This window comes from Lytechinus pictus, chromosome 2 (genome assembly GCF_037042905.1).
Source record: "Lytechinus pictus isolate F3 Inbred chromosome 2, Lp3.0, whole genome shotgun sequence".
Classification (NCBI taxonomy): domain Eukaryota; kingdom Metazoa; phylum Echinodermata; class Echinoidea; order Temnopleuroida; family Toxopneustidae; genus Lytechinus; species Lytechinus pictus.
In genome coordinates, this window is record NC_087246.1 from 44573506 (window position 1) to 44586056 (window position 12551).

The window sequence follows — 12551 nt, forward strand, 5'->3', positions numbered from 1 at the left end:
TTTGATTACTACTGTCTCATTCATTTATTGAATTTGCATCATACAGTTAAATATAACATAAACTTTGATATTTACAATGTAATACATTTGGTATTGCATGTGTACATAATAAAAGTTGCATTTGAGAAGTACCTGCATTTGGGTCGAATGGGACGAAAAAGGAGAGGAGGGAAGTTCCATCAATCTACCACAATATATTGTATTAGTTAACACTCTACAGCCCCAGAAAAAAAAATGGTGTATTGTCTTGTGATTTCAATCTGAGCAGCTTACACTGAAACTGTTTAGATGCTATATCAGCTCTGATAATTTCACCTCAATAGTGCTATATCGTCCCAAGTTTAAACTCGCACAAAGTTCATATCTGTGCACAATACCAGCAACCAGGAAGAAAAAAAGAAGTCTAATAAAATTTTTGAAGTACATGTATACCCTGTAATCTTTAATGACCCTCCTCCTTTTCTAACCTGCAAGAATTGATAATTTGAGACAAATTTGTAGCATGTTCTCTACTTAGTCATGATATACATGTGTTGCCATGACAAATCCCACTATATTTTTTAATTGAAATTTGAGTCAATTTAGTCAATATTGTTAACATATTTTGCAACCCCTCTCAAAATAAAAAAAAGCAACAGACAATGAACTTGCTGAAGGATCATGTACAAGTATACAAGCAACTATTATTATTATTATCAATTTATTATTATGTTCAACTTATGATAAACAGATTGTTCATTGGTCATACTGGGGCCCCGTCTTACGAAAGAGTTGCGATTAATCCGATCAAGCAACTATGGAAAGCTAGCAATGTCAACATATAAAATATATGTTTGTTCAAAAAAATTATAGATATGATGTATATTCATTAATTCATTGATTTCTTGGCAATTTGGTGTGTTCTCCTTTGTTTACAGAGGACATTTTGCAAATTTCCTGTAGAAAAAATTATGACACTGATGGATTTCCATAGAGTTACGATTTATTGGATCAATCATAACTCTTTGTAAGACGGGGCCCTGATGTAATAAATTGGATTAAATCATTTCGGTCTTTTAAGTTTGCACTGTATCTATCTCAACATCAATCATAAAAGTAAAGCAGATGAAGGTAATTTCACATACCAATACTTTTCAAGTAAGTAACATTTGATTCAAGAAGCTGGATTGGTTTACAGGTGGACATTGATCAATAACATGATTAATTCATGCACCACACTGAAAAAAGTAATCATGACATTCCAAACATAAACCCAGTTTTGATCTCATGACCGCTGCCAGTCAGCCACCAAAGAAACTGAACTGTGCCTTGAAAAATCTCCAGGATACTTGTGCAAAATTACACATGCATTTGTGATGTGCCTATCAATTGACTTACAAAACATACATGTATCTTCAATTAGAAGTTAGAAACTAAAAGAGATGTAAAATGTTCTTTTGTCTTTGATTTTTTTTAAATTACATAATTAGCAATGTTGCAACAAATGATGTTCCATATTCTACTCATCTGGCATTTTAAGGGAAAGTTCACCATGAAAGGTTGGTTTAAATAAACAGAGAAATAAGAGATAAATATTGGTGATGAATTAAGGAAATCCATCAAAAATTAATTTTGTGATGACGAGCAGCTCTTCCATAAGTTGTGTGAAATCACATCCTTGAAATGCCATTTTCTCCAAACTATGAAGTGATTTCATTTGTGCAGTCATGGACCTAAAGTTGGAGTAGGAGGTCCATGGTGCAGTGGATATATCATCAGACATAACTTCATACCCTCTTAAAGAAAAATTTGTTTATTCATAAAACTCCATTAAATAAAAAGAAAATGTGTGTTACACCCTGTACATGATATATGGGGGAGCTGGAAGCACAAATTTAAAACGTTAATAATTCATACATGTAATTATTATTCTTTCATGTACATGTACCAAACCTTCATCAATATTTTTGTCAAATTTTCTGCCTTTATCAGAATCAATTATTCAAACCAAATTGTCAGGATGAAATTTTCCCTTTAATAAAGCAATGGAAAAGAAGGAAGTCATGATCTGATCAAAGAAAGCCTGTCATCGGAAGTCCCAAGGTTCTATTTGTATACAGGTGTCAAATGACAAACAATTTGCATTGAATTTAATACGTCATCATACACTTACTTATCAATGCATGCACCATTTAATGCACACTTCTACCTCCTTGTCTAAAGAGTAATTCATCCCAACTGAACTGCTGATACTTGAATAGGAGAGAGCCCGATTATGTAGGTGCAGGTGTACCGGTATAGAAAAATCATCACAAATAAATTGCTTGACATCATTTAATATCAGTACTCCAGATCAGTCCATTGTGTTAACAATCCAGTAAACAAAACACACAGGTCTGGGAATATCACAAGTTTCAGTTTAAAACTGTAACTCTCTAATTGTCATACATTATCTCATCTGTCTTCCAACTCACTTTTTTCACTATCGGTCATCAAATCAAGGACTTCATTGGTCAGAGTGTATCTCTTTCCAAGCCAGGTGAGATGTGTTGGAGGGGAATACTCGCCTTTCTCCCCAAACTCAAAGCAAGTGCTGATGTCAATAGCGATACTGGATTTGATCAGTCCCACTCCTCCTGTTTTGTGCGGTGCTGGATGGTAGATGCGACCACTCACAGGGAGCATGCACACCTTCCCTGGTTCAAACTTCACGGTGACCGCATCCCCGGTGAAGTTACAGGAGAGAAGTCCGGGTCCGGATGGCTCGTCTGGATCGGGAATGATGTGAGTGAACACGATTGGACGATCATCACACCGAACAAAGTTTCTCTCTATTCCGCAGGGTGATAGATAAGGGAAGGCATCCTTGTAATGCTCAAATGAGTTCTGTTTGAGTCGCTTGAAGAAGAAGGCCAGGAACTTTTTGTCTGCAACACACAAGGAGAGAAAAATTTGTGGTAGACACAGCTTGTAAAATGGCAAATAATACTGCATACACTCTTTAATAGTTAATGATCACTACACTTTAAATATCAAGAACATCATATTGCCCAGTTCACTGGAGAACAGGTTTTTCAAACGGGAGTGGATGCAGCAGAACCCCCTTCCCCTTTTTAAACAACCAAGAATTAATTCTTATTTTTATTTATTTTTCTTCTACATAACAATATAATATAACATAAATATACCGTAACAAATATACATTGACAATAATCAGGCATATATCGTTTAGTATAAAATCAGAAGCAGAAGATGGATTGCCATTGAAAGCAAAAAAAGGCTTGAAAATATGACAAACCGAAACATATATTAATTATGAGCAGAATGGATAATTACAAATTATTAAAGTATCAATTATGTATATATAAAAAATCAAACAAGCCAGCACTTGCTATAATATATAATAAAAAAAAACAATGAAAAATGAAGATGATGAAGATGATGAATATTGATGATCATGACGATAACGATGATGATGGTGGTAGTTATGATAGTGGTGTTCACACCTTTATAATATTCCTTGAGTCAAATTCAGGTAAATCTTGCCGAATTTTTTAAACCTTTTTCTTTTTGAGGTTAGTAAAGAACAGTAGAAGGCTACTGAGGATAATTGTTGACTCCAGTACACCATCATCAAAACTATGATTTATGCAATGGTGGTACTGTCTTTTTATTTCTGTAATTTGATGAGTTGGCCAGTTAAAGTAGTACTCCCTGTATGCAAAATATTTTTTAGAGTAAATTAAACAAGTATAATTAACACTGAAAATTTTATAAGCATATTGGATAAAAATTACGATTTACAGAATTTCAATTTGTGTAATTACGAATTGTGAAATAAAAAGTGGGGAAGTGACATGAGCAGCTCGCTCAGTACATATAGAACTCTAACTGGTGAAATAATGTAAAATTTAATAACATCCAAGCTTTTTTAAAAGCATTTTAAGTTATTCACATCTAATTCACATCTGATTTGAAGAAATTTTCATTTTTTATTTAATTTTATTCTGTTCAATCAAATAAATGAAGGAATTCATTTTGAGCACAAACTATTATTTCTATTTCCACTGTTATCATCACCTTTTGCCTCCTTAATAAAAATATAATATAGGCCTATTTTTTTATTAATGCATTACCTCTACATTGCCATTCCTTTAACTCCTGTCTATACTACTTACCTTTCTACATGTACATGTTCATTCCATGGTTCAGCTTTTTTACTCTGAATAGTATAAAACTAATTTATTTTCAATTTCAGTTGGAATTTGAAAGTCATTTATATTCATGGGCCTCTTTTTTCATACAAACTATCCAATTTGAAAAATTCATATTTTACAAAATTTGTCATATAATAAATATGCAAATTAATCTGGAGTTCTGAGATAAGGGCAACCATCTCCAGGCAGATCACCAAAGGTCATCCTACACCAATTTCAGCCTGGAGCAACCATTGAATATGAAGAACAAAAAAATGAAATACAGAAAGTTGTTTCAGGACTCATGCTTGTTAGCATGGCCAGGAATACCATTCCAAATTATAAAAGAATCCAGGGGCCCGTTTCTCAACACCTGGACAAGTTAGTCATATCTTTATCCACCAACCACGGAGATAGTTCCAATCTTACTAAACCTGTTTCTCGAAAGGCTTCCTAACTAGAATACCTTGATATCGATACTATCGGTAAAAAGAGCAGATGAGACGTAGCCTTAGTCACAAAATAGCATAATATTCAAAAAGAAAAATTATGACAAATTTGCAAATATTGTGATGAATTGGGAAATACATCTTTGTAAAATAATAGCACATGTAAATTATGCATCATACATACTTAGACCATGAATATTGGAGCATTCAATTGCTGAGAAAATTAAATTATGAATAAATCATTTCATGACTAGAAAATCACATGTGTACGTTGAGATGGGTACCCCCGGGACATCGAATTTTAATAGTTTACGAAAGTAAACCATAACGGTTTTCTTTGTAAAATGATGATAATTATACGCCTTTCTACGATTCCAAACATCATCAAAATATAGTTTAACAAAAACAAAAATAAATCTTTGAAACTGAAACATACGATTTGACAAATTCTATGCATGAATTAAAGATAACATTTATCCAAATGTTAATTGGGGTCTGAAAACGACAAATACGAGTCCAGTTATGGATGGCCTGACGTTGTAGAATCTTTATCGATCAAATCATTTTACTATTTCAAAATGGATGGTTTTGTGGCGTTTTACAAACAGTTTTTATAGTTTGTTTTTATTAGAATTATCATTGAATGCATTATCCCACTCGTTTTGGTGATGTAATTTCAATCTCTATGATTGATTACGTAAGATTATTATTTTCAAATATCTAGGCACTTTTGCTTGTCATAGTCTACCCACGTGATGCCACTACGTCATTAAGAAAGAAGTTATGACAGGTTCGGAGGTGTCATAAATATTTAGTGAGGTTGTTGTACCCGATCTTGGTAAAGAGGGCTTCGTGAAACGGTTAGCGGACAAGTAGCTCACTATCTCCGATTTAGTCAAGAAGTTAGACTTATGACGGTGTTGAGAAACGGGCCCCAGGGCTCCCTCATCCAACTAAAGCCAGGCATCAACATTGATCACATTGCCAATTGGAATGTTGGAGTACCTTGGCAGAGTTGCCAACCTCTGTTGACCAAAAAACATACTGATCCACAATTAAAATCATATTTTGAAGGAATAAAACACATTTTGGTACAAAAATTGATAAATTATACTATGAAGCATGCCAATCAAATTTAACAAAAAACATATTTTGCAATAAAAAATCATATTTTGTCACTTTTGATTACGAAAAAACATACTAATATCAATATCATTAAAACATATTAGTTGGCAGCTTTGCCTTGGCCATGCTCAATAGCATTCTTGACATTGAACACTCCGAAGTTCTCTTAGTATTATCTGAGTTTGAGTAGAGATCGTTTTTCCACTTTTTCTTATTCTCAAACTTTCTTGCTCACGTCACTTCGTCTTCACTTCAGTAAGCCCCTTTTTTTCTTTCTGTTCTGGGGCTTAATGAGACTAGATCTACTCACCTTTAAAACAAGTTATGAAATTCTTAACTCTTGCATCATCAAGGAAAAGCTGTCCCTGATGGTCGATAAAATAAAAGTATTCTCGAATTTTGGGCTCGGGCGATTGACCTTGCACGTAGTGGGCTGGAGAACGGTTCAGCACCATCCCTTTCGCCGAGTCTGCGGGCGTCGTCGTGGTGCAATTTCTGCTAGATTGGACTCCTAAACGGCTGACTTTCACATCAAGTTTTGGAGTGAATTTGCCGGTATTTTCAAGAAAAAATAGACAGTTCCTTATCTTGTTTAATGGACCAAACTTTCTGCTAATATTTACGAGGTAAAACATATTCAATGACTAAATAATTGCTGTTTGACGTTTGTCAGAGAGATGTATCCTGCGGTTCGAAATACACACAAGTTCAGAGGTTGCGTAATACAAACATAGCAAACTTAGTCTTTAGTGAGTGTCCTGTTTATAAAAATTGAAATAATTCGGAAATCAATTCAAAGGCAAAATATCAAAAGGAATTATAAGATCAAATTAAATAGTTAAAATAAAAACTTGAGAGAGGATAGTTATGGCTTCTATTTGGCAAAAATGAACTTTTTACTGTTTTAGACGTTTTGATATTTTCATTCTAGTATGAAAGAACATAGACTAGCAACATATTGACGGAATGAGCCAAGAAGTTTGATTGGACAAAGTCCTCGATTGGCTCCACACAAGATAATATCGGAACATAACTAATACAACTGCTAGCTTATTTGTTTTTCCCAAATATAATACTAACATTAAATGCGCAGCACACACATGTCAGGTGAAGCAATGTATATAATAACGGTCTTTTCTCATTTCTATCCGGGATTTCGATAGCTCGCGAGCTTGGAAAGTTCTCTTTTACAGCTAGCAGACGACAACTATATTCTCTTCCGGGAACAATTTATCCAATGAACATCCTTGTTAGAAATTACAGGAGCAAGTTGTGGGATCAAGAGGTGGCGCTCGTTATCAGACCTGACGTGAATGGGCCTTGATTTCACAGAAAAGGATTATCATTTTACATTTATGGCCGAATTTGATACGTATAATGCTCTCAGGAACAGTTGTATTATCTGCGACCTAGATAATTTCATCTAGAGCAGGAATCGAAAACAGGACACTGCTCCTGCAAATGCAACCGGCAGGCTTGACAGACACAGTTTTCTGACTGAGCACCGCTCCCGATCCCGTTACTCAGCGAGAGGCGCGCTTGTCAACCGAATAGCACGGGACTGGACTGGTACAGAGGAGCTCGTGGGTCGTAGAATTGGAAGGAGCTAACTTCATATCGTCCTTGGCTAAGTTAATCAACATTTTAGAAAGGAAAGGGATTGTGTTTTTGGAAACATGGCGACTAAAAGAGCATGGAAGCTACGTAAGTCACTATCCAGGACCAGTGCAACGTTAGAATATTACAAATATAAATTTCAGAGTTCTTTATCAGGTTTATCATTACTGAAATGATTAATATTCTGACATGTCTGAAAATGCTTGATGACTGCTGATGAGCTGAGCCTCGGCTAAGGCCTAAGGCTAAGCAGAGTGAAAATGACAATAATGAGTGCCACGACAGTGGTGATGGAGAAATGAGTTTTGAAAGTTGAGATCAAGGAGATCTGAAGTGAAATAGAAATGAAATTTGAAAGAAAACATGATTTGTTAAAAAAGATTGATGAATTTGATCGTGCATGCCATGATCTGAGACAGAGGCTTATGCACTCACACGTATTGCGAGGTTAGTACTATTAGTATACTAACCTCGCACCATGAACCGTGTTTGGCAGTGGATTTCTAACTAGTGGGTCGCGTCGCGCGTGCTGCGATCCCACTTCTGGTGTCCACAACACACCACTTCTATGGCTTGAATTTTATGTGCGCGGCGGCATGTAATAAACCCTGGCTTGAGTGAGGCTTATGTTGCAAAAAGAGTTGCTATCAAATGTCATTCTATCAATCATGACATGTGTAATTAAAAAACAAACGAGGTTTAATTTTTTTTTTCAATTAGGTCCACATTTACAAAATACACATGTTTGACCTAGGCCTAATTTGAAATTGATCTGCAAGACTGCATGTTAAAAAAACCCACAAAATGAGAAAATTTTGCCCTTTCATTTCATATCAAATATTTAGAAAGTTACTGCTAAATTATTTTAATTCTAAAACTAATTGTATTTTTCTATAATTATTAGCACTTCTAATTTTTCTGGGAGAATTGTTAGAATTATTTTGTCTTCGGATCGATAGTGCACTTTTGCTTTCAACCAGACTTGTCAATCATTGCAAGATGTAGAGTTCATGTATATCTATTAAAATGATAACTTGATGATGATGACAAATACATGAGTAAGTCTAACTGTGACTGTACTCTGAAGATAAAGATAAATTCTGCAGACAGTGTAAACTCTTTATGATCCAAAACTCGATCTTTAATCTTTAACCAATCTCTAAGCAATCTGACTTGGGTTCAGAAGTGAACTCCTTTTATATTGGTCTGATCAAGACTCTCTACAGCCAAACAGGTGTTGGTCAACCTTGGACACTTGACCAAAACAATCTGTAAGTCATAACTTTACTCTGAATTAGGGGGAGTGGACCTTTTATTAAGAAGGAGGAATATAGTCAATAAGAAACCCATAAAATGTGTGTGCGTCAGAAGTTTAGCTGGAAGAAGAATGAGTAATACTTTCTAAAGAAAGTTGGAGTACAAACATGATTTCCTGTAGAAGTATTGATTAAGTATTGAATACATGTGCATGTATTAGTATATTACTGAATATGTGAGATATGTCTAATATCTTATCACATAACAGAATAAATATATGCAACCCTATTTTTAACCAATCAAACTTTCACATTTATTCAGGAGTTGTGCTTTATATGTTAAATTTTTGTCTGCAATAGGCCTCTGCGGTCTCAATGCAGACCTGATGAATCTTTAAAAAAATGAATAAATAAATAAAAACATGCACTGCATTTGCCTGTGGCTGTGGTATGCCAAGCAAGGTAAGGGCATAAAGGAAAGGTCTTTATTTTTATGTTGGATTGATGAGATGAGGCTACACTGCAAAGCAATGGTGGCTGAGGTCAGTTATCACTGGCGAGTTTTCAACAACAAAAATAAAAGCTGGAAAGATTTTCTAGAAATGTAATTCATCCTCATCCTATCAGTTACAGCTCTTGATAAATTGAATAGGCAACCCCCAAAGTTCAAATGTAGCCTTTGTGTTTGGTTGGTCCTGATTGGTTTGGAATTGTCATGTGCAATTGGGCAGTTTCTGCTATATCTCCACCCAATATTTACAGCTGTCCAACTCTTCACTGTATACAGTACTTTGAACTGCATCATCTTTTGGTGTCATAACATTGTTGTTATCCTCTCACAAACAAAACCAAATGGCCCCTTACGGTATTCCTGAGACGGTGAGACCCTGACATTGTTTCCCTTGTTACAGCAGTGCCATAGATAAGCTTAGCCATAGAGCCTTGTTGTGTAGATAGCCAAGGGCAGGCACCACTCCATCAGCATCTAAGTTTAGTGTCCCTCTATGCCCAATTGTATACTGGAAGCCTGTCATGTGATTATGTTGGGGATCCGATGAGCTGTTTTCAGCCTTTTTTTTGGTATTTTTTTTTAAATGTGGGTTGTGGAGAATGTATGGTTTGGAGACATTTCAGAGGATTTATTTTGATACAAATTAAAGATTTCAGTAAGAACAAAAAAAAAGGTAGGCCTACAACTGAAATTTATTGTAGAATGTTCAGCAACATTACTGTAGGTACATGGTAACTCATTGTTGAGTCATCACCTGGCAAATATTCATGTAACTTTTATTACTGAGACTAATCTGGAATCTAATTCAATAATTGTTTTTTGTATGTTTTGAACAGAGGAGCTGGTCGCTCATAGCGGCAATGTTAACTGCCTGGCTCTTGGGCCCAGAAGTGGCCGGGTAATGGTGACTGGTGGTGATGATAAGAAGGTCAATCTATGGGCTGTTGGCAAACAGAACTGTATCATTGTAAGTATTAAAGTTTGACTACCTTGGTATTGAAAGAATGAATCAATTCATTACCAGAAACCAGAGGAAGCTGAGTTGTTTTGTGTTATTTGTTTGCTAAAAGGACTATACGGAAGTAGCAAGTTCTGCTGGCGAGATGTTGAGCCGTTGTTCAACTTGCAAGTGATTTATACCATAAATGTTGCCAACTTGCCATTATGTGGTTTTAACTGAATAACATGATGGTTTTGGTATCCCCCCTCCCCCGTTTTAACTGTCATGAAGGGAGGGGGAAGTTGCTCTATTTGGCAAAGGAATGAAAAGCTGATTTTTTTTTTTACTATACAGTGCGTCCCAAAATAAACTATACACTTTTGAAATGGCTGCCAAATAAAAAATGTACCACTTTGGGGAAAAAGACTTACATATATGGAAAGCCAATAAAGTCAACTTTCAAATGACACCAAAAAGTTGGAAAACTATTCATGCTTGAGCGAGCACTGCCCACTGAAACAAAGGGTATGAAAATTAGGGTGGGCTGGAATTAGCCTTCCAATTTATGTAAGTTTTTGAGAGGCAAATCCTTTCGAACTTGCAAAGTTAAGGACGCGATGTGATAAATTAATGATCAACCATGACCAGTTTTGGTTGCTTAAGCAAATTCTATAAATTATTAACACAAATTACACTTTTTGGGCAGCATTTCAACTTTATCATTTGGATCTCTTTTTGGGCAGCATTTCAACTTTATCATGTGGATCTCAGCAAAGTGTTCATGGGAGTCTGGAGAATAGGGGGTGAGATAGGACTTAAGTGAGAGAAGTAGGTTGATGGAATAAGGGTCAACAGAACATTCAGCCCCCGCCCCTCCCTCTTTCCCGCCCTCCCCTCCTGTTGAGAGATTGATGGCTATTGTCATGTACGCGTGAAGTCCAGAGCAGAATGTTGATTTAATGATTAATTCTGAATTGGGACATCAACTTTTTCCTATCAATCATTTAATCAACAATTTATCAGTAAATCAACTTATTCAATGTGCAAAGTGATCAATCAAACATTCAGTTTTTTTCAATAAATTATTTCATTAATCATCATAATCTTTAAATTTCTTGGTAATCATTGAAAAAAAAACTGACCATCAGCCACCGGTCACTTGGCAGTTAGGTTTTGAATAGGCTACAATGCAGGAAGTGAGACAGAGAGAGGGGGGCTGGGAAATGGAGGTGGAGAGGGGAGGGTACATATGACTTTTAATTTGTAAAAGGAAAAAAAAGACGAGGAATGCCCTTTTAACCAAGTCTAAGCATATCTCGCCCTCTTGCTTGTAACGGGTACCATCACATTACTCTGACTCTCACGAACACACTTCTGAGGTTCACAAGATGAATATGCTACAATAAAATTACAATTCCTGTTCACTCATGCATTAAATTTCAATTTAGTAACTCATGAAATTTGCCTAAGAAACCAAAACTTATCTCACTCCTTAATTTAGCTTAACAAGTTCCAAAGGACTAACCACTCAAAAAAACTGTAAGGCTAGTTCCTGCCCAGCCTAGCTGAGCTTAGTCTCTCAGCAGGAGAGAAGCGGGGGGGGGGGGGGGGGGGGGTTGAGATTGAGAGAGGGGTTGCTAAATGTTCTGTTGACCTTTATCCCATCAACGTACTTCACCTACCTAAGTCATATTACCCCCTCTTCTCCTGACTGTCGTGAACACATTGTTGAGATCCACATGATAAGACAAAATGCTGCACCCAATTCATGATCACTCATGCATTAAATTTCAATTTAATAACGCATTAAATTTTCACAAACAACAAACTGATCAACTTTGCAAGTACCAAACAAAAAAACCTGAAAGAAATTGGAAGGCTAATTCCAGCCCACCCTTATTTTCATACCCTTTGTTTCAGTGGGCAGTGCTCGCTCAAGCATGAATAGTTTTCCAACTTTTGATGTCATTTGAAAGTTGACTTTATAGGCTTTTCATATCTATAAGTCTTTTCCCCCAAAGTGGTACATTTTTTATTTGGCAGCCATTTCAAAAGTGTATAGTTTTTTTTGGGACGCACTGTATAAGATATTACAGCATTCTTGTAGATGTTTTGGTAGCAGTGTTGTTTACATCATTTGTTGGTGTTAGCAGCAAGAATCAGGCTACATGTACTTTCCCTTGCTTCAATGCTGAATGTGGGCTTACAAAAATAATACCAATACCAATAACTGCTTAACACCTTATGATATTACTCCTAGCACTAGCCTTATTTCAAGTTTGGTGCTGTGCCTTGTGAAACTTGGCCTACATGTAACACCAATGCTGATTGTCGACATGGAAATTAACATCGCCCATTGTGTACAAAATAAAGCGATACATCTAAATGTTAATTGATGTTATATTGCTTGCGAATGTGTTTCCTCTTTTGAATTTCAGGCCATATTTAGAGTTAATGTAAACCAATTAAGAGTTAATA

The 12551-nt window shown here is 35.8% G+C and overlaps 2 protein-coding genes across 2 annotated transcripts in view; one reads left to right on the forward strand and one right to left on the reverse strand.

The window, feature by feature from the left end:
* Positions 1-9: 9 nt before the first annotated feature.
* Positions 10-6473, reverse strand: LOC129254197 (UPF0598 protein C8orf82-like). Its single transcript, XM_064094874.1, has 2 exons — positions 6060-6473; positions 10-2906 (listed from the first exon to the last, which is right to left on the reverse strand). The coding sequence occupies exons 1-2, from the start codon at positions 6382-6384 to the stop codon at positions 2434-2436; spliced, it is 798 nt and encodes a 265-aa protein (XP_063950944.1). The 5' UTR covers positions 6385-6473; the 3' UTR covers positions 10-2433.
* A 535-nt stretch (positions 6474-7008) lies between these two features.
* Positions 7009-12551, forward strand: part of LOC129254196 (katanin p80 WD40 repeat-containing subunit B1) — a 28048-nt gene continuing 22505 nt past the window's right edge. Inside the window, exons 1-2 of the mRNA XM_054892652.2 lie at positions 7009-7453; positions 9970-10100. Of these exons, the coding sequence (XP_054748627.2) occupies positions 7426-7453; positions 9970-10100 (159 nt within the window). The 5' untranslated portion in view covers positions 7009-7425. The remainder of the gene's footprint in view (positions 7454-9969; positions 10101-12551) is intronic.

Bases quoted from the DNA above. Each gene is read 5' to 3' on its own strand.
- LOC129254197 (XM_064094874.1), bottom strand. From the start codon at position 6,384: ATGTTTTACCTCGTAAATATTAGCAGAAAGTTTGGTCCATTAAACAAG. The intron at 2,907-6,059 runs GTGAGTAGATCT...TGTGTGTTGCAG, and splicing joins TTTCATAACTTGTTTTAAAG to ACAAAAAGTTCCTGGCCTTC.